Here is a 22,336-nt window from a genome sequence, read left to right as displayed (position 1 = left end):
ATTGCACAAATTTTTAGTTGTATTTTAATTTTCATTTAGTTCAAAATATTTTTAATTTCCCTTGAGATTTCTTCTTTGATGCATTGTTATTTAGATGTGTGTTGTTTAATCTGCAAGTGTTTTGTAATTTTCCAGCTATCTTTTTGTTAATTGATTTCTAGTTTAATTCCATTGTGGTCTGAGAGCAGACATTGTATGATTTCTATTCTTTAAATTTCTTAAGGCTTTATGGCCTAGAATGTGTTTTATGGCCCAGAATGTGGTCTGTCTTGGTGAGTGTTTTATGTGAGCTTGAGCAGAATGTGTATTCTGTTGTTGGATGAAGTTGTGTAGAGGGGTTAACTATATCTGCTTGCTGGATCTTTCCACTTCTAATAGAGGAGTGTTACAAATCCTCTAACTGTGTAATAGCTGATTCTTCTGTTTCTTTGCCATTCTGTCAGTTTTTACATCACATATTTTTACACTCTGTTGTTAAGCACTTACACGTTAAGGATTGATATGTCTTCTTGGAGTATTGAAGCCTTTATCATTATGTAATGCCACAATTTATCCCTGATAACATTCCTTATTCTGAAATCTACTCTCTCTGAAATTAATATAGCTATTCCTGCTTCTTTTTTTTGATTAGTGTCATCATGGTGTATCTTTCTCCATCCCTTTCCTTTTTATCTATGTATGTATTTATATTTAAAGTAGGTATCTTCTAGATAACATATAGGTCAGTCTTGTTTTTTGATCCACTCTGACAATCTCTGTCTTTTAATTGGTGCATTTAGACTGTTGACATTTAAAGTGATTATTCCTGTTGTTGGATTAATAGCTACTATAGTTGTTACTGTTTTCTATTTGTTGCCCTTGTTCTATATTCCTTTTTTTTGTCTACCACTCTTTTTCTGCCTTTTGTGGTTTTAATTGAGCATTTTATATGATTCCATTTTCTTCTGTTGGGAAAGACAGTTTGTGCATGCAGTCTTTAGACCCTACTTGGCCACATAAGAATAGGCCTTGGGCCTAGAACACTTCCTTTTCAAGATAGAAGGAGTTCTCATAGCCTGTGCTGGACTCATCCCTTTGTGTGGAAATGTCTTTCCCTGTTTCAGACAATGATGTGCATCTGCCCTACCTTACTGCTATATGTGTCTGTCTCCTGTGGGAAGGGGATGAAGTCCTTCATTCTGTGGCACAAGAGGGATGTGTGGAGACCAGTTGCTCTGCGTTGGCTTCTGGGAGGGACCCACTGGGCATGGCAGACCAATGTTTAGTACTGAAGTTGATCTTGTTCTGTCTCTTCTCTATGTGTTTTTCTATCTTTATTATGAGTAAAGCATTGTTGCATCCAGTGCTTGACTGCATTAGGTTTTCCTTGGCAATTCTGATACCAGGATGCAGTGTTTGTATTTCTACTCCAGATAATAGGTAACAGATGCCACTTGCTCAACACTCTCCTTTCTTAACATATCAATTATACTTCTATGCTTACTTTTTTTAATGGTTGACCTAGAGTTTGCAGCATATGGTAACAATTAATCCAAGTCTCCTTTCAAATAACTTTATACTACAGCATGGCTTCTGCAAGTACCCTATCATGACAAAATATTCCTAATTCCTCCCCCTTCCCTTGTATCATTGCTGTCATTCATTTCACAGAAACAACCATATATACACACATACATAATTGAATACATTGTTGCTATGTTTATTTTGAATAAATTTATCTGTTACATCAGTTAAGAATAAATAAAAGTTTTTATTTTACCTTCCCTCATTTCTTCTCTGTTGCTCTTCCTTTATGTATATCCATGTTTCTGGCCTATATCATTTTCCTTCTCTCTAAAGAACTTCTTTTAACATCTCTTGTGAGGCAACAAATTCCCTTAATTTTTGTTTGTCTGAGAAATTCTTTATTTCTCCTTTACTTTTGAGGGGTAATTTTGAAGGGTACAGAATTCTAGGTTTGGTGGGGTCTTTTTCCTCTGGCCATTTTAACTATTTCACTCCTCTTACTGCTTACCTGGTTTCTAAGAAGAAGTCGGATGTAATTCTTTGTTCTTCTATAGGTAACGTGTTTTTTTCCTTTGGCTTCTTTCAAGGCATTTTTATCTTTGATTTTCTGAAGTTCGAATATGATATGCCTAGGTATAGTTTTTTTTGACATTTATCCCTGGTGTTTTCTGAGCTTCCTAGAGCTGTGATTTGATGTCTGACATTAATTTTGGGACATTCTCAGTCATTGTTGCTTCAGGTATTACTTCATTTCCTTTTTTTCTTCTCCTGGTAGTCCCATTATGTGTATGTTATACCTTTTGTAGTTCTCCCACAGTTTTTGGATATTTTGTTCTTTTTTTTTTCCCGGTGTTTTTCTCTTTATTCTTTAGTTTGAGAAGTATCTCTTGTCATACCCTCAAGCTGGGAGATTCTTTCTTCAGCCATATCCAACAAGCTAATGAGCACTAACTTCTGTTAGTGTTTTTTATCTCTAGCATTTCTATTTTTTTTATGATGTCACTTCTGTTAACTTTTGAAGGTTTGCAGCACTTAAAGTATTTTTGCTTATAAGTATGAAAGTTAAAAATCATTTTTTTCATAAAATATAAGATCAACCAATTTCACCATCAAATAAAAGTAAAAACTGGATTTCTTTTTAAACTTAGTCCAAAGTGGCATTTAGGACCTTAGTTGTAGGCTGTTGTGCTGACACCATGACAAACCAAAGTATAGGGTTGGGTCTGGTGTTCTTTTCAGTATCTGATGCTCGTGGATTAAGTTCTAGAAATGGTACAATTATAAGGCAGGGATTCCTCGACAGGTTTGCTCCTTGGGTTGAGTGCTCTAGGTTAAGGCACATTTTGAGGGACCCATGTCAACTACCTATTAGTCATCAAGGTCAAAAAATTTATTGTCTCCCCCTTGGTATTCCGTTCCCTGGAAATCGACTTAGTACTGAAAGACACCTCCAATTCCACCAAATCCTTTCACAAACTGGGATCCTTCTTGTGACGTATCCATGGCAGTTTCCAGTATAGCTCCAAATTTTTTATAATTGTTAGCAAACCATTTCAGCAGGGGTGTTTCTGAATCAACTCATGTTCCTGTCTTGTCAGTGAAATGAGATTTATCCTTCTCTTGTTCTGCAGTTAGAGAATTTTTTCCTCTACTGTGCCTTGGCAGTGAAGAACACATCTCAGTATGTTCAGATTTTCATCAACTATTGGAATCTCTATAGCTCCCATTTCCAAAGCCATTAGTGTATCTTCAGCTCCAAAACAGTACTTGTCTGTGTCCTAGCTGATTTCATCAAAGTATCATTGAGTTAATTTCTTCTTTTGAATGAATTTCATCTTAGAGAGGAAGCAGTAGGTAACTCAATAGCTTAGTTTTCAGTTTCACCACCACAGGATGTGTCAACTAAGTTTAAAACTTTTGATTGCAACCTCTGGTCAAACATATCAGATTGACTTAGTTCAGTTTTGAAGTCAGCTGATCCAGCTAAAATGAAACCAGTCTTACTTACTTTGCAGAAATAAACAGCTGCACAGAAGTCTCAGCTACTTTCTGAACATGGTTCTTTCACTTCCAAACCAGGCCTTACATGTATGACTTGCTCAGTACTTCACTCTGCACGTCTGGGTCCCTCTGCTGTGCCCAGTATGACCCAGGTCTTGGGCTTGCAGAGGTACTGCTGCTTCTGTCCTGGGCAAGCTACACCTATCTGCCTGCAGTGCCGGTTGATGGATGCAGCTCTTTGATCTGCTCCCAACTACACAGTATGATCCCGATTCCCAGCTTAATGCTGAATGCTTGAATTCTGTACCTAGTTTGGAGGGTGCTGAGAGTTTAGCTCCTAAAGTCCATGTCTAGACTGGCCCCTACTTACCATTTTCGTTTTCCTTTCTACTTTTCTTGTTTTGACTACAGATCTGAATATTTATTATTAATATTTTCTTTTATTGTAGTGGTAAGAGAGGTTTGTGTTTATGCTCAGTCTTCCATCTTGACCCTATAAGTAGAAAAATAGCTTTAACTCCAACTACAAAAGAGCTTTTATTTATTTAATAGGGTTGGTGGATAGTAGGCAGTCTTTGACTTGGTATGAAATCTAACAGTTTTAAAGATAAAATCAATTGAATTATGTCTCTAATACAGACTGTGATCAACCACTGTATGACTGCCCTATGTGTGGGCTCATCTGTACAAATTACCGTATTCTCCAAGAACATGTTGACTTGCATTTGGAAGAAAGTAACTTCGGACAAGGTACGTTTATATGTTTAAAAATAAGAATATTATGATTTAATTTCCACTTCCTAGGACACATGTCTAATTTTTACATCAATGACATAGAGAAAACAAAGCATATTGGTTAAAAATAAATCTGTTCCTTTAAAGAATTCTAACCTAGCTTCAACTTTGGTTTTAGAAGTTGTTTCACAGCAAAGTAATAAAGGATGAACTGTCGTGACCTACAGCTGACGAGGGGTATACATCCAGGGTTTTGTCCCAGAACACTGTTATTTAGAAGACAATGAAATATTGGTCAATTTAAAAAATCTGTTTGGTTTATAAGTTGAGGCTATTCTTTCAGCAGCAAGGAGTAACTGAATTTAGCATCTGGTCAGCAAAAATTGCTGATGAATAGGAAGCTGCCATATGGCACATATAATTTTAAAAAAGAATGTGAACTATGTGACTTAAAAGATTTTCAAGTGCATTTCCAGCTGCTTGCCCAGCTTCTTATATTACAACTTACTAGTTTTATAAGTGACTGTACAAAAGTTTTCCTCTGTCCCCTATCTTTTTAATAGTGGCATTGGTTAAGTAATCATTGTGGTGCCTTAGAAGTGGAAGGATCCTGTATGAGTTTCACAATCCCACTGAAACAAAATATAAAATAGACCCTAAGAGAAACCAGTTGTGTTCTACTGGATTTCAGTTTCTTAAGGTACATAGGTATCACCTGTTAATGCAAGGGACTTTAATGTCTGGTATTAGTGATGCTAGTACCAGTCACTGATCTCTGTGGACAGCATTGCCCAATCACTCAGCCTAATCCCAAGATGAGAATTCCTGGAGCAAAGATGGAGTAGTCCTCTACTCTGGTGGTTCTCTACTAACTACTGTGGAAGAATAACCCTCTGAAGCTGAATGTCAGATAATTCTTACTTTGTTTTTGATAAGCTTCGTGTGGGTACATAAATTATTCTGTAAGCCTATGGTGGGTAATGAGAGAAAGATATGGTCTGAGTAAATCACTGTAGATAGTCTCAGAAGTATGTGAAAAATCAGTTGTGGATTGCATATCTGCAACAAAGGAAGTGGGGACCAAATGGGGAGATGCAATAGAGGCTGAGAGATTTGTAAGGAAAGAAAGAATGTTCAAATACATAATTAAACCATCAAATTGGGAGATTAAGAGACAAGATGCTGACCAGAAGCCACTGACTAATGGATCTGCAGGACGCTGGGTAGAGAGGAAACAGGCCAAGATGTTGCAAAGTTGTACTGTTTGTTTGGGGCCAGACTGTAATTAAGTTATTATCTAATACCTGTACTTTGCAGACATATAATCTTATGCTCTTTATTATTTCCTTTCCCCCCGTTGGATTTCTTTGAGAAACCAATCTGCCTTATTTGTGTTAATAAGGAACACCAATGAAGGGTGCTATTTAATTTCTCTAAGTTCTGGTTTCCTCAGTAGATAATAATACCTAACTTACTAAGGTTGTTATGGAGGATCAAATGACATAATTAGTGAAAAGTGCTTGTCACAGCCTAAACACTCAGTGAATATTAGTGATTTAGGTGGAGGTTACACCCTTACAGATGCAGTTCGAGTTCTGCTAGATTCGTACTCAGTGTTTCCATGACATCATAGTCATGAATAAATGACAAAATAGCATTTGCTCCATTTAGAAAATATGTATTAACATGCAATAAGTAAGCTTTTGTTTTAATAGTTATTTTGTTCTAAAGATTAAAAATATCTAACAGGCATGGATAGAATCCAGTGTTCTAGAGATCTAGAATTGGCTCACCAGCTTCAACAAGAAGAAGACAGAAAGAGAAGATCTGAAGAATCAAGACAAGAAATGGAAGAATTTCAGAAGCTGCGGGTACAAAGATGAATAACAATTATAGTATTTTGGTTTAGTAGCATTCTTATTTTTCATTGGTGTTGTCAAGACTTCAGCCTATTATTTTTGTCCTTGTTATCATACAAAATTTTTTTTACATATATATTTTATAGTTCATAAGAGCCACCATTTATAAGTACTTATTCCAGTCATGTCCTGGGGTAAGCACTTCCTATATAGCATCCTCAAAATCTTCACAACTCCATGAAGAAGCTATTTTAGACTTTCATTTTTTTACAGATGAAGAAATGGAGACAAAGCATGCATAAGTAGCTTACTTACTCAGAATCAGGCAGTGTTATATGGTAAAGCCTAGATTCAAACCTGTGGTATGTTGATGGGGCAAATTAGGAAACCGAGACTCAGAATTTGTGTTTGTATAGATACTGAAAAGAGAAACTTAGAATTATTGTCTCCTGTCTGAGTCTTAAATTCTTTTAATGATTGCAATTCATGCATTTAGAAAGAAACATTTTTAATGGAAAATACTTTTTGATGATATTTGAGACTTCATTTATGTTAAGTAGGTGATGGTATCTGTTGAACTAAATTGGCAGTATCTATTATATTTTTAATGCCTTTATATATTTTTGTGTGTGTGAGGAAGATTGGCCCTGAGCTAACATCTATTACCAATCTTCCTCTTTTTGCTTGAGGAACATTGTCCTTGAGCTAACATCTATGCCAGTCTTCCTCTATTTTTATATGTAAGATGCCACCACAACATGGCTGGATGAGTCGTGTGTAGGTCCGCCCTGCGATCTGAACCTGTGAACCCTGGACCACTGAAGCGGAGTACATGAACTTAACCACTACGCCACCAGGCTGGCCCCAATGCATTTATATTTTTAATGGATTTTTCTACTTTTTCAGTCCTAATTTGCTGTGGACTATGATGTCATCTGTGCTGATAATGCTCATAGAGTTTTCAAATGTTCTTTTTCCATGTATTAATAGGATAATATGTGAATAAAAAGAGTTTATAATTGAATAGGTTTGAAAGTGTTCATATATGTGGCTGTGTGTGAGAATATCTAATTCTCTCTTTGGAATATCTAATTCAGGCTATTTTTGCAAAATATTTTCCCACCAGTATTCAGAGGAGAAAAGAAAGTTAGCTTTTCTTAAATCTTTTTTGCCTTATGTAATTTTGAACATTATCAATACAAAAAGTTTTCAGTATTTAAGGGAGTTTGTTGTATAACTTTGGAAGTTAGTTGTTTAGATCTCAGAAACTTTTTCCATAAAGTCTGTTTTATACATATTATTTGAGATTCTTTGTCCAGTGTGCAAAACCATAGTTCGTTTACTGTGTAGAGTGATCGCCCAAATGAATTATGAATTAAGTAGGCCTTTATAGGCTAACCCAGGAACCAAGTAACAAGTACTGACAAGTTTTCTTGAAAAAATCAGCAGTATGTTCAGAGTTCATCTGCCTAAGTACGTTTAGTAGGAGGACAGGATTCTCTACTTTCCCTTCGACAAGGAAAGCAAGTCTTTTGGTGGTGCTTTATAGAAAAGGCTATTATTTACTCAAAGTTTTTTTGCGTGTGATTTATTTTTCATGAAAGTCTTTAAGTTGACTTGTATAAAAGTCTGTAATTCATAATGTTTCAAAATACATTTCCAAATAAATAAAATTGTGGTTAAGTTTCCATCATTGAGGTAAAGGGACATAAAAATTGTCATTTTTTTTATGTTCAATAGAGACAGTATGGTTTAGATAATTCTGGAGGGTACAAACAACAGCAACTACGAAATATGGAGATAGAAGTAAATAGAGGAAGAATGCATCCATCTGAATTTCATAGAAGAAAAGCTGATATGATGGAATCACTAGCTATTGGTATTGATGATGGAAAGACAAAAACTTCTGGTGAGTACATCAGAATCATGTTTTTGATGTCCATACATCACTGAAGTTGTAATCAGAATTATTTGAATTTTGCTTAATTTTCATGATCCATGGTTTATGTAGTTTTAGGTGAGACTGTATGTTCTAATAATTTTGAAAAATGTGTTGTTTTGAAACTTCTAAATCTCAATTTTTACAGTAAACAATTCACTTAAAAATTCACTTTTATATTGTGTTAATTTCCTTGAGATTTTAAAATGAACCTTTTAGAAAAGATGGGCACCGGAGCTAACATCTGTTGCCAACCTTCTTTTTTCTTCTTCTTCTCCCTAAAGCTCCCCAGTATATAGTTATATATCCTAGTTGTAGGTCCTTCTGGTTGTGCTATGTGGGATGTCACCTCAGCATGGCTTGATGAATGATACCATGTCTGTGCCCAGAATCTGAACTGGCAAAACCCTGGGCCACCAAAGTGAAATGTGCGAACTTAACCACTTGGCCGTAGGGCTGGCCCCCTAGAAAAGTTTTTGTTGAGGGCTTATCATGTTCTAGACCAATGCTGTCAAACAGAAATATAAGTGATCCACATATATCATTTTAAATTTCTAATAGTCACATTAGCAAAAGTAAAACAGACCAGATGAAATTACTTTTAATATTTTAAACTCCGTGTGTCCATAACGTTATTATTTCAACATGTAATCAATATTAAAACTAAATAATAAGTAAATAATAATGAGATATTTTGCAATCTGTACATTCTTCAAAATCCAGTGTGTATTTTATACTTTACAGAACATCTCAATTGGGCGAGCCACATTTCAAGTGCTTAATAGCCACGTGTAGATAGTGGCTACCATATTGTTCGGTATAGTTTTAGACACTAAGACTTTTATACATATTGTATCATTTAATTCTCAAAACAAACATTCTCTTGTGTACGGTTACATTTTTTCTGGATAAGGTAATTGTGACTTAGAGATGTTTACTTACTTTCCCAAGGTAAGGTTAAATAGCTAGTTATTGGCCTAGCTAGTACTCACAATCAATCAGATGTGCCTTGCTCCAAAGAATGCATTTTTTCCTGTTTGTATATTTTTAAAAAATATATCTGTTCGTGTAGTAAAAAAAAAATTGTATGGAAACACCTTTGTTCTTACCCCCCAGCTTTTATGAATCTTAATGTTTTAAAGCTGTAAAATCTTTTATATGTATTTTAAACCACTTGTATACCCCTTTCTGATTCTATTTCCTCCTCTTCACAAAGGGAACCATTATCCTGAATTTGGTATTTATCAGTCTTATATATGTTTTAATACTTTTGCCAAAAGTAATATATAATATTCTTTGTGTTTAAACTACATGTAAATTGGTATATACTATATATTCTCTAATTTGATTTGCTCAAATATGTTGATTCTTATAGCTGTAGTTCATTCATGTTGATTGCTGTATGTTGTTCCTTGTATGAATTGTGTACGTTATTTATCTGTTTTCATGTTTACAGACATTTAGGTTGTTTCTAGTTTTTTACTTTCACAAATTATGAACAGATCTCCTTCAAGAGTTTCTCTACTATTACATTCAGAACTGGAAATACTAGGTTAAAGAGCATTTGCCTCTTTAACTTTGTTAAGGTTATTGTGGAATTGTTTTCCAAAATGGCCGTCATCTACATTTGCATCACTGTATTCTCACTCACACTTTGTGTGGTGACACTTTTTAATTTTTGCCATTTATTAGGGCATGATATAATATATATCTTAATTTACATTTCCCTGGCTACTCCTGAGTTAGTTTCTTGGAATCTATTCCCTTTCTTCATTCTCTGTTGGATATTTGTCTTTTTCTTATTGATTTGGGAGTCCTTTAAGTATTCAGGATACTAATTTTTTGTTGATTATATGAGATGCAAATATAGTTTCTTCAAGTCTATAATTTACCTTTAAATTTTGTATATGATATCTTTAATTAGAGTTTTAAGTTTGAATATAATCAAATTTCTTAATCTTTCCCTTTATTTGTAGCCTGTCTTGTTTAAGAAACTCCCCCATCTTTGAGATGATTAACATATTCCTTTATATTTTCTTTCAATGTTTATGTTTGCTTTTCGTTTTTTGACTTTTAATCCACTTGGAATTTATTTGTGCACATGTGTGTGTGAGAAAGAAAGGGAGAGAAAGATAAAGAAGGCATGGATCTATTTTTCCCCCTTAATTATAACAATGCTTCTTGTTAAGTTCTTATTGCTTATTTATCTCAGTACCATTTAGTGAATCTGTGCTTTTCTCATTTATTTGTAATACCATATGTTATATATTTTTATATATCCGTGGGTCTGTTTCTGAAGGCTGCCTTTATAATTCTTTTATGGTCTCCACATAAAAAGGTTTCTATGTTGGGTAGGACATGTCAGCAGATGTGTACTATAATTTATTCAGTATACAGGAAGAAAGTAGAATGTCTATTTTTTTTAATTTATGTCATCCTTTAATTTCTATTTGTGCATATATTTTAGAGTTACTATAGAATACAGTAGTGTATATATAATTTAAAATAAATATATCTTAAAGAACTCTACCCTATAATATACTATGTCTTTTTTATGAGCTGCCTTGAAATTTAGAAGTGTTGGTTTGGTGGCAAAGATTTTTATTTTTGATAATTATGCAACTGTTAATTGAAGCAGCTGTTATTTAAAGAGTCTCTTGTTATAATTTTAACAATAAAATTTAATTTAGCAAAAGATAAATTCATCTTGTAAAATATCTAAAGAGATTTAGATCTAAGGAATAAAAAACTTTATTATCAGTAATATATTGTATGTCAGTTACACCTCAGTTGAGAAAAAACCTGTAAACTTTATTATGAGGAACTTTCCCACTGAAGCAATTATATGATGTGGTTGCTAGGATAGTGTTACCTAGACAGTGCGGCACCCTTGTCTTAGTAATAAGTATGCCAAAGTATACTAGAATGTACATTACTTTCTTTTCTATTTTCTTGGAGGTTTTCCCCCTCGTTCTTAAGAGTCTCTCTCAGATCTTGACATCTTCATGAAAATTTGTGATACTGAAGCCCACAGTTATTTTCTCTGAATTCCTAGAGTACCCATTCCATACTACAACATTTGGTACTCAGTCCTGTAAATTTAAATTGTTCTTTTTCTTTATTATAAGTCTTATCTTTCTAAGTTCCTTGGAAATAGTTATAAAGATCTATATTGCTGTCTATAATGGTGCTAGGCACAGCTCTAACTCTTGGTTTGTTTAATTGTTTTGGTTTATTGACTCTACCTTGTTAAAGACAAAAACCCATTTTCCTATAGTATACCCGTCATTCAAGTGAAAAGCATTCAGTGATTGTCTTTTTGGTGCCACATGCTGTATGAGAAAGTATGTGCTATCCAAATAAGACATCTCTGCCTAAAAGCTTCACAGTCTGTAGAGTAAGTAAAGTATACACAAAGAACTGTAGTATTCGCCCATGAAGAATATGGCTAGTGCCTGGGAAGCACAACACATAAATGTAGTGAGTGTTCAGAGAAAGAGGACCTTTTTGTTTAGGGTTTTGGAATCAGGAAAAAGGTCTATGAAGACAGTAGCATTTGATCCTTGGAGTATCTGTAGGATGTGGAAACATAAGGAGAGTGTACTAGAAGGAGGAAAGGGACAGAGTCAGATGTACCCTGTCCTAACACCTTGTTTATCCATTTTATAGCATTTATTATAGTCTGGATCCCTGAGATTTCAAGGAATATTGTCATATTCATCTTTTGTATCCTTAGTGTTAGCATAGCTGTAGGTATATAAAAAGTGCTTAGCAAATGAAATGAAAACTCCATGGGCAAATTAATGTGTCCAGTTAGGCCACAGCCAAAATTAAGGCAAGAAGAGTGGTTTGAAATACAGGTGAGTTAGAGGATATCTTGCTGTGGGCTTCATATGCCATAGATTAAAACTATTCCATAGGTAATAGAAAGCTATTGAGGTTTTTTAATTGGGAGCAGATTAGGACCGAGCTTCAGAAGACAGTGATGTCCAGCAGTATGTATAATAAGATGGAGAGACAAGAGGAACTTTTATCCAACAGTACTTTTATGTGCTGGGCCCTGCAGATGCAGAGATGCAAGATGCAAACAATTTCAATTCAGTGTAGTAAGTAATATGCTAGTGTTGGGAAACTTGCATGGTAGTAACAAGAGGCCATAAATTAATGTTATATCAGTAAAAAGATAAAGAAGGATTCAGATGTGGTGCTCGAGGGAGAGAGTGATATTGAGAAATATATGAAACATCCATAGAAAGATGATAACTAATCCTAAATCTTCTCTCTCTCTTTTCTGCTTTAGGAATTATTGAAGCACTTTGTAGGTACTATCAGAATGCTGCCACAGATGTGAAGCGTGTGTGGTTTTCTGCAGTGGTGGATCACTTTCATTCATCTTTTGGTGACAAAGGTTGGGGATGTGGTTACAGAAATTTCCAAATGCTACTTTCATCATTATTACAAAATGATGTTTATGATGATTGCTTGAAAGGTATGTGAAATATAATACTCAGAACTTATCATCTCATAAAGTGCATATGATATGGAATGAATTAATATATAGTAGGCACAATTAATAGCTTTAATGAAGAAGTATTTTAGTAGATATTTACATTAAAACTCTGAATTCTGGTTGAAGGAACAGAAAATGATACGATAGAAGATGTCAGGAATAACCGTCTTAAAAACTGTGTTGTAGGATCCTCCAGAGTATATGGCATACTGCTAAATGATACCATTTAGTACTTTAGTAACTGTCCTGTGACATATTTGCTTTATAATTTTAGGTATGTCAGTTCCTTGCATTCCAAAAATTCAGTCTATGATTGAAGATGCGTGGAAGGAAGGTTTTGATCCTCAGGGTGCCTCTCAACTTAATAACAGGTTACAGGGAACAAAGGCCTGGATCGGAGCATGTGAAGTATATACACTTCTGACCTCCCTAAGGGTAAAGTATGTACCTAAAAACTCAAGTTCATGTTATTGTCATATCTGGAAGGTTTTGTTGTTTTGTCAGAGACAGTTGAAAACTAAGATTTAAGTAGCACTGAAAGGATTATAATGACAACCGGCAATTCATCCCCTATCTCATGCCCCTCTCTATTTTAAAGTCCTGTTTCTCAGACACGCTGTCACTTCCATTGCTTTTAAATAATCTGCTTTCATAGCTTTTTCTTGGTTTATTAGTTTGAGACATCGTCTATTGCATTACCCTTATACCTCCTACCTGTTCACCCTCAATTCTTCTAATACAATTAAATCTCAGGTTTTATTAAGTTAAAGTCAGAGTTTACATCATGACTGTGTAAATGTTATTTATTGCTGATTTTATTTCCTCTCCTGAAAAGCTTTTTAGAATTTCCCTCGAGTTAAGAATTACCTTTCCTTTTCCCGTTTACTGTTTGACTGCATCATGGTCTCAACTCTTTTTCAGATACTCCCTTGCCATGTAATCTGAGATATTCCGTATCCCTGGACACCTCCTTCTTGAAGCCATCTGCCCTTTTTGCTCCAGTCTGGATTATTTCTAGGTCTCCTCCACAGCTGTAATCACATAGCATTTCTTCACTGTTTTTTTGAATTGGAGCCTGGAGTTTTCCTGCATTCTATGTTTTTTCTCTTTTTTTGGATTACTCTATTTTGCTTCAAAAAACTTCTTTCATTAGCTTCCTAAGAAAGGATGCCTAGTCCTTACTACTTAAATGATAGTTTAGGTGGCTATCTTATTCTAAATTCAAAATCATTTTCAGATCAAATTAAGTTTTTACTCTGTTGACTTGTAGCAATTAGTATTACTTCTGAGAAGGTTAAGATGCCATATGATTTTCATTCCTTTATGTGTAACTTGTTTATTTTCTCTGGAAGTTTTTTGTATCTTTTCTAGCCCTGATATTATGAGATTTCACTGTGGGATGTCGGGCTTTGATTCACTGTGTTTGGCATTTGTTTTTCCTTTCAAATTTGAAATTGTGAGTTGTCAGGTCTTGGTATAGTAGTTAAGAGCTTGGACTTTGGAGTCAGACTGCCTGCAGTTGGTCCTAGCTTTTCTGCTAGCTCTGCAACTTACCTTGTCTATGTCCTAGTTCCACCGTTGGTAACAGAACCTGTAGGTAGTAACTGCTTCAGAGAGTTATAGTGATAATTAAATGAGATAATAAAGTGCTTAGAACCATGACTGGCATGTAGTAAGAGCCCAGAGGTAAAACTGTTGTTGTCTGGTAGTCATGATCCCTCCATTTTCTTTATTTTTTCTTTCTGGAACTCCTGTTACTTGGCCATTGGACTTCTTTGACTTTATAAGTTTATTGGTCCTGTCTCATTTTTTATCTTTGCTTTTTGTTTGCCTGTCTAGATTTACTCAACTTTATCTCCCAACTACTCTATTGAAATTTTTATTTTAGCAGTTGTGTTTTTATTTTAAGGTGTAATTTCATAACATCACAGTCTTTTATGGTTGCAAAGTTTTTTTCCAACGTTTTGTTTCTTTCTATTCTTGTGTTTTTCCGTTTCCTCCATGTTAATTTGTTCTCATGTCTATTTATTTTAGTCTTTTCCATTTTGAAGGCTTTCTTCTAAATTCTGTGCATCCTTAGTTGTCTTTTCCTAGAGTGAGGAATGAGCTACCAAAAAGCAGATTGGAGGTCCTGTAGGATTGGATCTCATGGAGCTTACGGGTTAGCACACTTCATTTAAGGAGTCTTAGGTGGAAGCTGGCTATTTGACTGGGGACTCTGAAATATCAGTATAGAGAGAGCTTTTCTCAGAGACCATTCAGAGGAGTTCTCCACTCACCTGCCTACAGCTCCTGCATTGGTGGAGGGGGCATTGAAGGAGTGGTTTGCCTTCTTTATGCAAACTTTCCATTAATCTCATATTTTTAGCTCTACTGCTACTCCTCCCAGTACCTACCTCTAAGCTTCCAACCTCTCTTGGGGTGCAAGACAGTTGTCTCCGTTTCTTTGCATTCGCTTTTGTTTCCTCTCTCTTGCTTTCCATTTTCAAAAAATGTGTGGCCATTTCTTGTCTGCCCTCGTTCTCTTTGTCCTTGGGTGTTTAAATCATTTTCATCTTTAGTATTTTACATCATTTCTACCATATTAATTGATTAGATTCAGAGGTAAAATACTTCTTAAATTTTAAGTTGAAAAACTAAGGTGTATATAGTAAATTTCTTGATTATTTAAATTGAAAGGACTATTTTAATGCCCTCTAAATTTCTTTCTTCTTTTTGCAATCTGTTCACACCTTTAGATTATATGTACTATATCATGTTCTGAGCTTTTAAATAATTTTTAATTAAGGAAAATTTTCGTCTAAAATACCTGATATATCCAGTTTTTTTCCTGATACTTGAAATTTAGTCTTTTAGTAAACCTTTTTTATTATTATACCCTGAATGTGTTTACTAGTTAAGTATCTTCCTTTCACTCTCTATGAATTATTCTCTGTAGGGTGCTATTCAGATTCTAAATCTAAACATGCAGTCAACTGCTAACCGAAAAACACTGTTCCTGCTTTTTAACAATTTATCCAGAAGTTCATTTCAACACTTAAAACTCATTAATAACTCATTAATAAGTTGAAAGTTATCAACATTAAACTTGCTGAGGCTAAAGATAGCAACCATTACAATTTGGGTGTATTTGGAGATTTTATTGCCAAGAGAGACAAAGACAGGATATCTGTGGTATATTTTAAAGTGAAAATAAAGTTTTTAATTGCTTTGCTTATACTTGACCTTTTAAAAATAGTTGTTCAGAAGTGTAAAGAATGCTTCTGATTAAAAGAATTTTGTTTATTCAACATTGACTTCCACTTGAGGAAAGAGTACCACCATGGTCTGGTGCCAAATAGGGGATAGATGTATGTGTAGATAGAGGTACATACAGGTTTTTCTATGATCTTTACAGGTATTCTTTTCTTGTCTGTTAGTGGAATTTGAGACAGCTGACAGGGAAAATGTGCAGGATATTTTTGATAGACTTGAATGGCTGTTGAGGAATTAAAAATAGAAGCTGGCTTCTAATTGATCATCAGGTTTAGACAACTTAGAATAAAGGTGTGTCTCAGTTTATATGTAGATGACTTTTAAAAATCAAGTATGGTCTTCATTTACTGTTGATGGAGATACTATTTTTATTTATTTATTTATTTATTTTGTGAGGAAGATTTGCCCTGAGCTAACATCTGTTGCCAATCTTCTTTTTGCTTGGGGAAGATTGTGACTGAGCTAACATCTGTGCCAACCTTCCTCTATTTTATGTGGGATGACCCCACAGCATGGCTTGATGAGCGGTGCTAGGTCTATGCCAGGATCCAAACCTGTGAACCCCAGGCCACTGAAGTGGAGTACACGAACTAAACCACTGTGCCACTGGGCCAGCCCCTTATGCAGATTTTATATGTCAGAAAATGTTGTAAGTTTGAGATCAGTCATCAGCTATATTGTGAAGTTATTTAAATAATTATTTCCTCATAAAATGTCAATTTTCCAGATAAATAATAAAATTATTTTGTTTTCTTTCTTCTTAGGAAAATAATGATGAGATGGAACGAGTTCTAAACTTAGAATTTTTTGTATTTGATAACTTCATTGATGAAAGTATTTTTAAAAATATTCTCTCATCTATTTTGTCAATTTTTTATAGGTGCCACATTGTTGATTTTCATAAGGCAACTGGTCCTTTGGGTACACACCCTCGCTTATTTGAATGGATATTGAACTATTATTCTTCAGAGAGGGAAGGGGGTCCAAAAGTCGTGTGTACATCTAAGCCTCCTATCTATCTTCAGCATCAAGGTTAGTGTGACTCATAGATGCTCGGTGTAACTTCGAAGACAGCTAATTGGCTTTAGCTTTAGGACAGGTTAAGATTCTGATAATGGGGAGCTGGGAAGTATTGTGACATTAGTTTGTCTGATGTTCAAACCTATATTGTCATTATAGCACGTTCTTGGGTAATGAAGGATGATAATCCCTGGCATCTTCAAGGCTGCCTGATCCACTCTTCCTTTATTATTCATCCCTTACTTTTTTCAGGTCTTTACCCATATGTCACTTCAGCAAGGCCTTCCCTGACCACTTTATTTAAAATCTCATCTCATTATCCCACCCTCCACCACTGGCATTTTCTATCCCTCTTCCCTGCTTTATTTTTCTTTATCTAACATAATGTATACTTCGCTTACTTACCAGCAAGTATTTCTTCCCATTCAAATATAAGCTCTGTGAAGGCAGGAATGTTTGTTTATTTTGCTTCTGTATCACTAACAGCCTGTAATAGTGCCTGGCACATGGATATTTGATAAATTTTGTTGAATGGGTGATTTGGATTGACAGGAATAAGGACAAGTATATGTTAGGAATATCATTGTTTAGGAAGATAAACTATAAAGGTTAAGAGCTCCCAATTGAAATTTTAGTATATGTAAATTTAATTTTGTTTACCTTTTGGAACCATGAGAGTTTTTGTTCTACAGTAGGTGAATTTCAAATCCTTTCATTTGAGATAATTTGTTTAAGAAGGATCAAGGTATTAGGAAAGAAAAACTAAAATATATGGCACACTAGAAGTAAAATTTTTTGTAATGAAGACTTTAGAAAACTAAAATTGAAAAAAGGGAACTGAAGGTTAGGAAGTAGAACTAAACTCTTGTGTCTTAGGGGTGAGAGAGCTCAGGTGCCTACATGTCAGAAGGACTGACTCTGTTTATATTCTGAACACACATATGCACATACACTATATACAAAGAGAGAGTAGATAGTGTGTATATGTGTGTATATATATATACTAACTTACATCTGTATGTATAGCTATAGATAGATGTATATGACACACACATATATATATATACAGCTGTTATTTTTTTGATAGGTCATAGTCGAACAGTTGTTGGAATTGAAGAGAGGAAAAACCGAACATTATGTTTACTGATATTTGATCCTGGATGTCCTTCTCGAGAAATGCAGAAACTATTAAAGCAAGACATGGAGGCTAGCAGTCTCAAGCAACTTCGGAAATTTGTGGGCAATTTAAAACATAAGCAATACCAGATAGTGGCAGTAGAGGGTGTTCTTTCTTCAGAGGAGAAAGTTGTAAGTATCTAAATCTATCATGTGAAGCTTGAGCAGGTTGAACTTCAGAGTTGAAAACTTTTAGTTAAAATTGATGTTATCCCTTTGTATCTCCTAATACCTCATTCAATATCACTAAGTAGGCAAAGATACTTTGTTTTTGATGCCATTTAATTTCTGGAATAGACATCTTTGAATTTCAAATGGTACCTGATGACTTTCAACTACTTTACTCAGAGCTTCATAGAAATATTTAATTCCATATAATTTAATTTTTAATATCAGGTGAGTGATGAAAAATGGTAACATAGAAGGTAAGAAAACTTAGCTTAATCCAAGGAGACCTAACTCCTACTGGTTTTGTAATTATTGTTTATTAAATGTGATTCTTGTGATTCCTGAAACTCTATATTATGCGCTTGGGCTTATTGGATAAATACAGTTCTAGAATTTAACTTCAGTACAGTTGTCTCTTTATCCTTTGCAGTTAAGTGATGAGTGGTACATTATAGAAAAATTTCTAGGAGTTGAAAACCCTCACTTGGTATAAACTGAAGCTGTGTGGTGGCATATCAAGTCTAGAAAATGCACAGTTCTCAGAATATTAGAGAAAAAGTCGCTATTACAGTACTTCACATTGATTTGTTTCTGTATAAAGAGAAGAGATGGAAGACTAGAGAGGAGCATTTGTGAAGAATATCAGGATCATGGGAGAAAGGACTAAAATTGTTTGAAATGAGAAATTAGAGCAAGAGTAATCTTTTCAGCCTCACAATGTGAGATATAAAGGCAAACATTGTTTACAAGTTTCTTCAATTTATTATGATACCCTAAAAAATTTCTTTGGAATGACTTAAATACCAAAATTACATTCATCTTTTTTCATCCTATCATTAATTTAGTTGGATAAAGTTAGAGGTTAATTTTAATTATTATAAAATACCAAGATGCTTATTCACGAACATACAGATAACTTTTGAGAGCGTAAGTGGGGTTAAATATTGTCATGGAGTGTACCTGAAACATTTTAGTTAGCTCTGCTTTCTAGTTTTGGAAACTGAGAACTTGATGGTGTTAGAATACTAAAAATGTGCATTTGCTACTGTTCTGGGTTTTTTTGAGTCATGGAGAGTAGTTGTGTCTTTAACCATAAGAATCAGAACTTGGCTGACAATGTACAATACTGCCAGATAGAGAAGGCATAATAATAATAATAAATGATTTGTAATTGTAATATTAATAAAAGTAACACTTGTATAATGCTTACTTTATCCTAGGTTCTATCCTAAGCACTTTACATATTGTTAACTAATTTAATCTATACAACTGCCCTGTGAGGTAGGCACTGTTATTCCCTTTTTACAGACAAAGATGCCTAGACTCAGAGAAGTTGTTGTATTCTTAAAGTCACACAGCTACTAAGTAACAGAGTTAGGATTCCGATTCAGGCAATTTATATCCAGAGCCCTGCCCTGTATTGCTTCTTTTGTGAAGATACAAAGTCTCATAGTTTCATGTTTGCTAAGCTTTTGTGTGAACAATATCACATTTATTGTTGAAAATATATTATTGTAAAAATGAAGAAAATTAATCTTAACCAATTTAACATAGCATTGTTTTTGCATATTGCTTTCAAGCCTTTTGTTTTGCCTTTTTTTTATCATCTGTGTCTTATAGTTACTCTGTCCTTCTCAATAGTCCTTTGTTATACATTGAAGGAATTCAGCAAATATTGTTGTACTGATTGATCTGCATATGGTCGGATAGAAATCTGAAGCTTTAAACAAGGGCAAAATAATGATTTTACTTTTATTTCATGTTTGTTTTTATAGCTCATATTTAAAATGTCTTTTTCTTACTAAGTTATGACTACAATTTAATTGTAGGCATTTCGGAACAAGTTTGGTCTTTTCAAGTATCTCAAAATATAGATATTTATAACTGCAGTTTACATTTCGTTCTTCATAATTTTTATTTATTTATTTATTTATTTTAATTTTTTTTTTTTTAAGATTTTATTTTTTCCTTTTTCTCCCCAAAGACCCCCAGTACATAGTTGTATATTCTTCGTTGTGGGTCCTTCTAGTCGTGGCATGTGGGATGCTGCCTCAGCGTGGCTTGATGAGCAGTGCCATGTCCACGCCCAGGATTCGAACCAACGAAACACTGGGCCGCTTGTAGCGGAGCATGCGAACTTAACCACTCGGCCATGGGGCCAGCCCCTATTTATTTATTTTTTTGGTGAGGAAGATTGGCCCTGAGCTAACATCTGTTGCCAGTCTTTCTCTTTTTGCTTCAGGAAGATTATTGCTGAGCTGACATCTGTGCCAGTCTTCGTCTGTTTTGTATGTGAGATGCCGCCACCACAGGGCTTGATGAGCAGTGTGTAGGTCCATGCCCAGGATCAGAACTGGCGAACCGTGGGCCGCCAAAGTGGAGCACATGAACTTAACCATTATGCTGCTAGGCTAGCTCTTGTTCTTCATATTTGAACTTAAAATTAATTATAATATTTTAATTATCGTGCTTCTGTTATTCAAGGAGAGCAATCAATTTTCAAAAAAAATTTTTTTTATCCTTACGATTGTCTTATAATTACTCTAAGACGTTTCTGCCATAAATATATTTTGAGTGTCTAATTCCACACTCTGTTTTAGATGCTGGAACACTTGTTTAGGTGAAAGGATTTATTTTACAAAATATCTCCTAAATAATAAATATAAATCTATTTAATGGCCCTGTTCCTCAATTCTTTTCACATATTGATATGTGGCAGTTAAATTACATAACTGCATCCTTTGTTTTCCGTTGGGTAATCCTTGTACTCTTAACTTTGTCTTAACTTAGCTTGGTATAATATGCCTTGATTTGTAACTCAAGTTGTGGAAATGTCACAACATTTAAAAGATTTTTTTTTTTTTTTTTTTTAAAGATTTTATTTTTTCCTTTTTCTCCCCAAAGCCCCCTGGTACATAGTTGTATATTCTTCATTGTGGGTCCTTCTAGTTGTGGCATGTGGGACGCTGCCTCAGCGTGGCTTGATGAGCAGTGCCATGTCCGCGCCCAGGATTCGAACCAACGAAACACTGGGCCGCCTGCAGCGGAGCGCGCGAACTTAACCACTCAGCCACGGGGCCAGCCCCTAAAAGATTTTTAAAGTGATATTTTTAAGGCCATAATGAAGGAGATAATTCTCTTAAAGATTCTCTGCTCATAGCTCTATGTCTGTCTGTCTCTGCTTCCCTCTGTTTTTAGCTAGCTATCTCTGACTTTGAGCCGGCATTTTTACTTTTGACTCTTTATTTCATAAAAAGTGACATTTTTCTTTTTACTTTTTTCTATGTTGTCCTTATTTGGAATTTTCTTTTAATTTTATAGTGACTTGGCTTTAAAAATGTTTAATCCTAATTTCCTAAATTAGAAGTTGTAGTTTTCCTTAAGGAATGTTCATCATCTTGAAAAAACTTCCAGATTTTAGTTAATAGAAGAATGATAATTAATACTTATTTTAATTAATTGACTTCTCACTTACAATTAACAGTTTTTTAAAATTCCTTTTAAAGGCCAGGAGACAAGCATCTCAAGTCTTTACAGCCGAGAAGATTCCTTGAAGAATTAAGCATTTCAGTGATTGTGGAATTTTACTGTATATTCTAAATTCAGATATTAAACTCCTTAATACAACTCATGAAGCCGTGGATTCTCTAAAATTCTCTAAATACTCAACTTGTAATTTAATTTCTAAAATGTCTAAATTATACTTTTACTACTCCATTGTTTAGTAATAATTTCAATAAAATATCTTGTTTACATTGTGAGTTCTCTTTTTCTTATCCACGTTTCAGAAACTGCTTTTGTATTATAGTCATATGTAATATTTATTGGGCCCTTGCTTGTGTTAGATATTCTTAGTGCTTTTCATGTATCAGTTAGTTTAATCTTCAAAATAGTTCTGTGAGACAAGTACTAAATTAGCCCTGTGAGAAAGCTGAAGCTCTGTGAGATTAGTAATTTGCCCAAGAAAATGATCGTAACCCAGGGTATGAACCCAGGCTGTCTCACTTCTAAGCTCTTACTGTTACAGCGTTCTGCTTTCTTCTGCTGTAAAACATGTAAAATTATCTCTTTACCACTTAGAAATAACCTTGATATTTAACAGGCATAGCTCTAAAAAGAGAGATTTGTTTTTGTTGAATATTTACACACTTACCTATATTGTGATTC

The 22,336-nt window shown here is 34.5% G+C and overlaps 1 protein-coding gene and 1 pseudogene across 3 annotated transcripts in view; one reads left to right on the top strand and one right to left on the bottom strand.

Moving 5' to 3' along the window:
* The window catches only part of ZUP1 (zinc finger containing ubiquitin peptidase 1), a 31,491-nt gene extending 9,567 nt beyond the window's left edge, over positions 1-21,924 (top strand). For all 3 annotated transcript variants that reach the window (XM_001504142.7, XM_070223683.1, XM_070223682.1), the window contains exons 3-10: positions 4,147-4,257; positions 5,992-6,113; positions 7,842-8,010; positions 12,341-12,529; positions 12,825-12,990; positions 16,686-16,837; positions 17,913-18,133; positions 21,676-21,924. In XM_001504142.7, the coding sequence (XP_001504192.1) occupies positions 4,147-4,257; positions 5,992-6,113; positions 7,842-8,010; positions 12,341-12,529; positions 12,825-12,990; positions 16,686-16,837; positions 17,913-18,133; positions 21,676-21,723 (1,178 nt within the window). In that variant the 3' untranslated portion in view covers positions 21,724-21,924. The remainder of the gene's footprint in view (positions 1-4,146; positions 4,258-5,991; positions 6,114-7,841; positions 8,011-12,340; positions 12,530-12,824; positions 12,991-16,685; positions 16,838-17,912; positions 18,134-21,675) is intronic.
* On the bottom strand, positions 2,824-3,564 carry LOC102147720 (eukaryotic peptide chain release factor subunit 1 pseudogene; annotated as a pseudogene).
* Positions 21,925-22,336: the final 412 nt, after the last annotated feature.

This window comes from Equus caballus, chromosome 10 (assembly GCF_041296265.1).
Source record: "Equus caballus isolate H_3958 breed thoroughbred chromosome 10, TB-T2T, whole genome shotgun sequence".
NCBI lineage: Eukaryota > Metazoa > Chordata > Mammalia > Perissodactyla > Equidae > Equus > Equus caballus.
The sequence above is the reverse complement of the archived record's forward strand: the minus strand, read 5'-3'. Positions and strand labels throughout refer to the sequence as shown.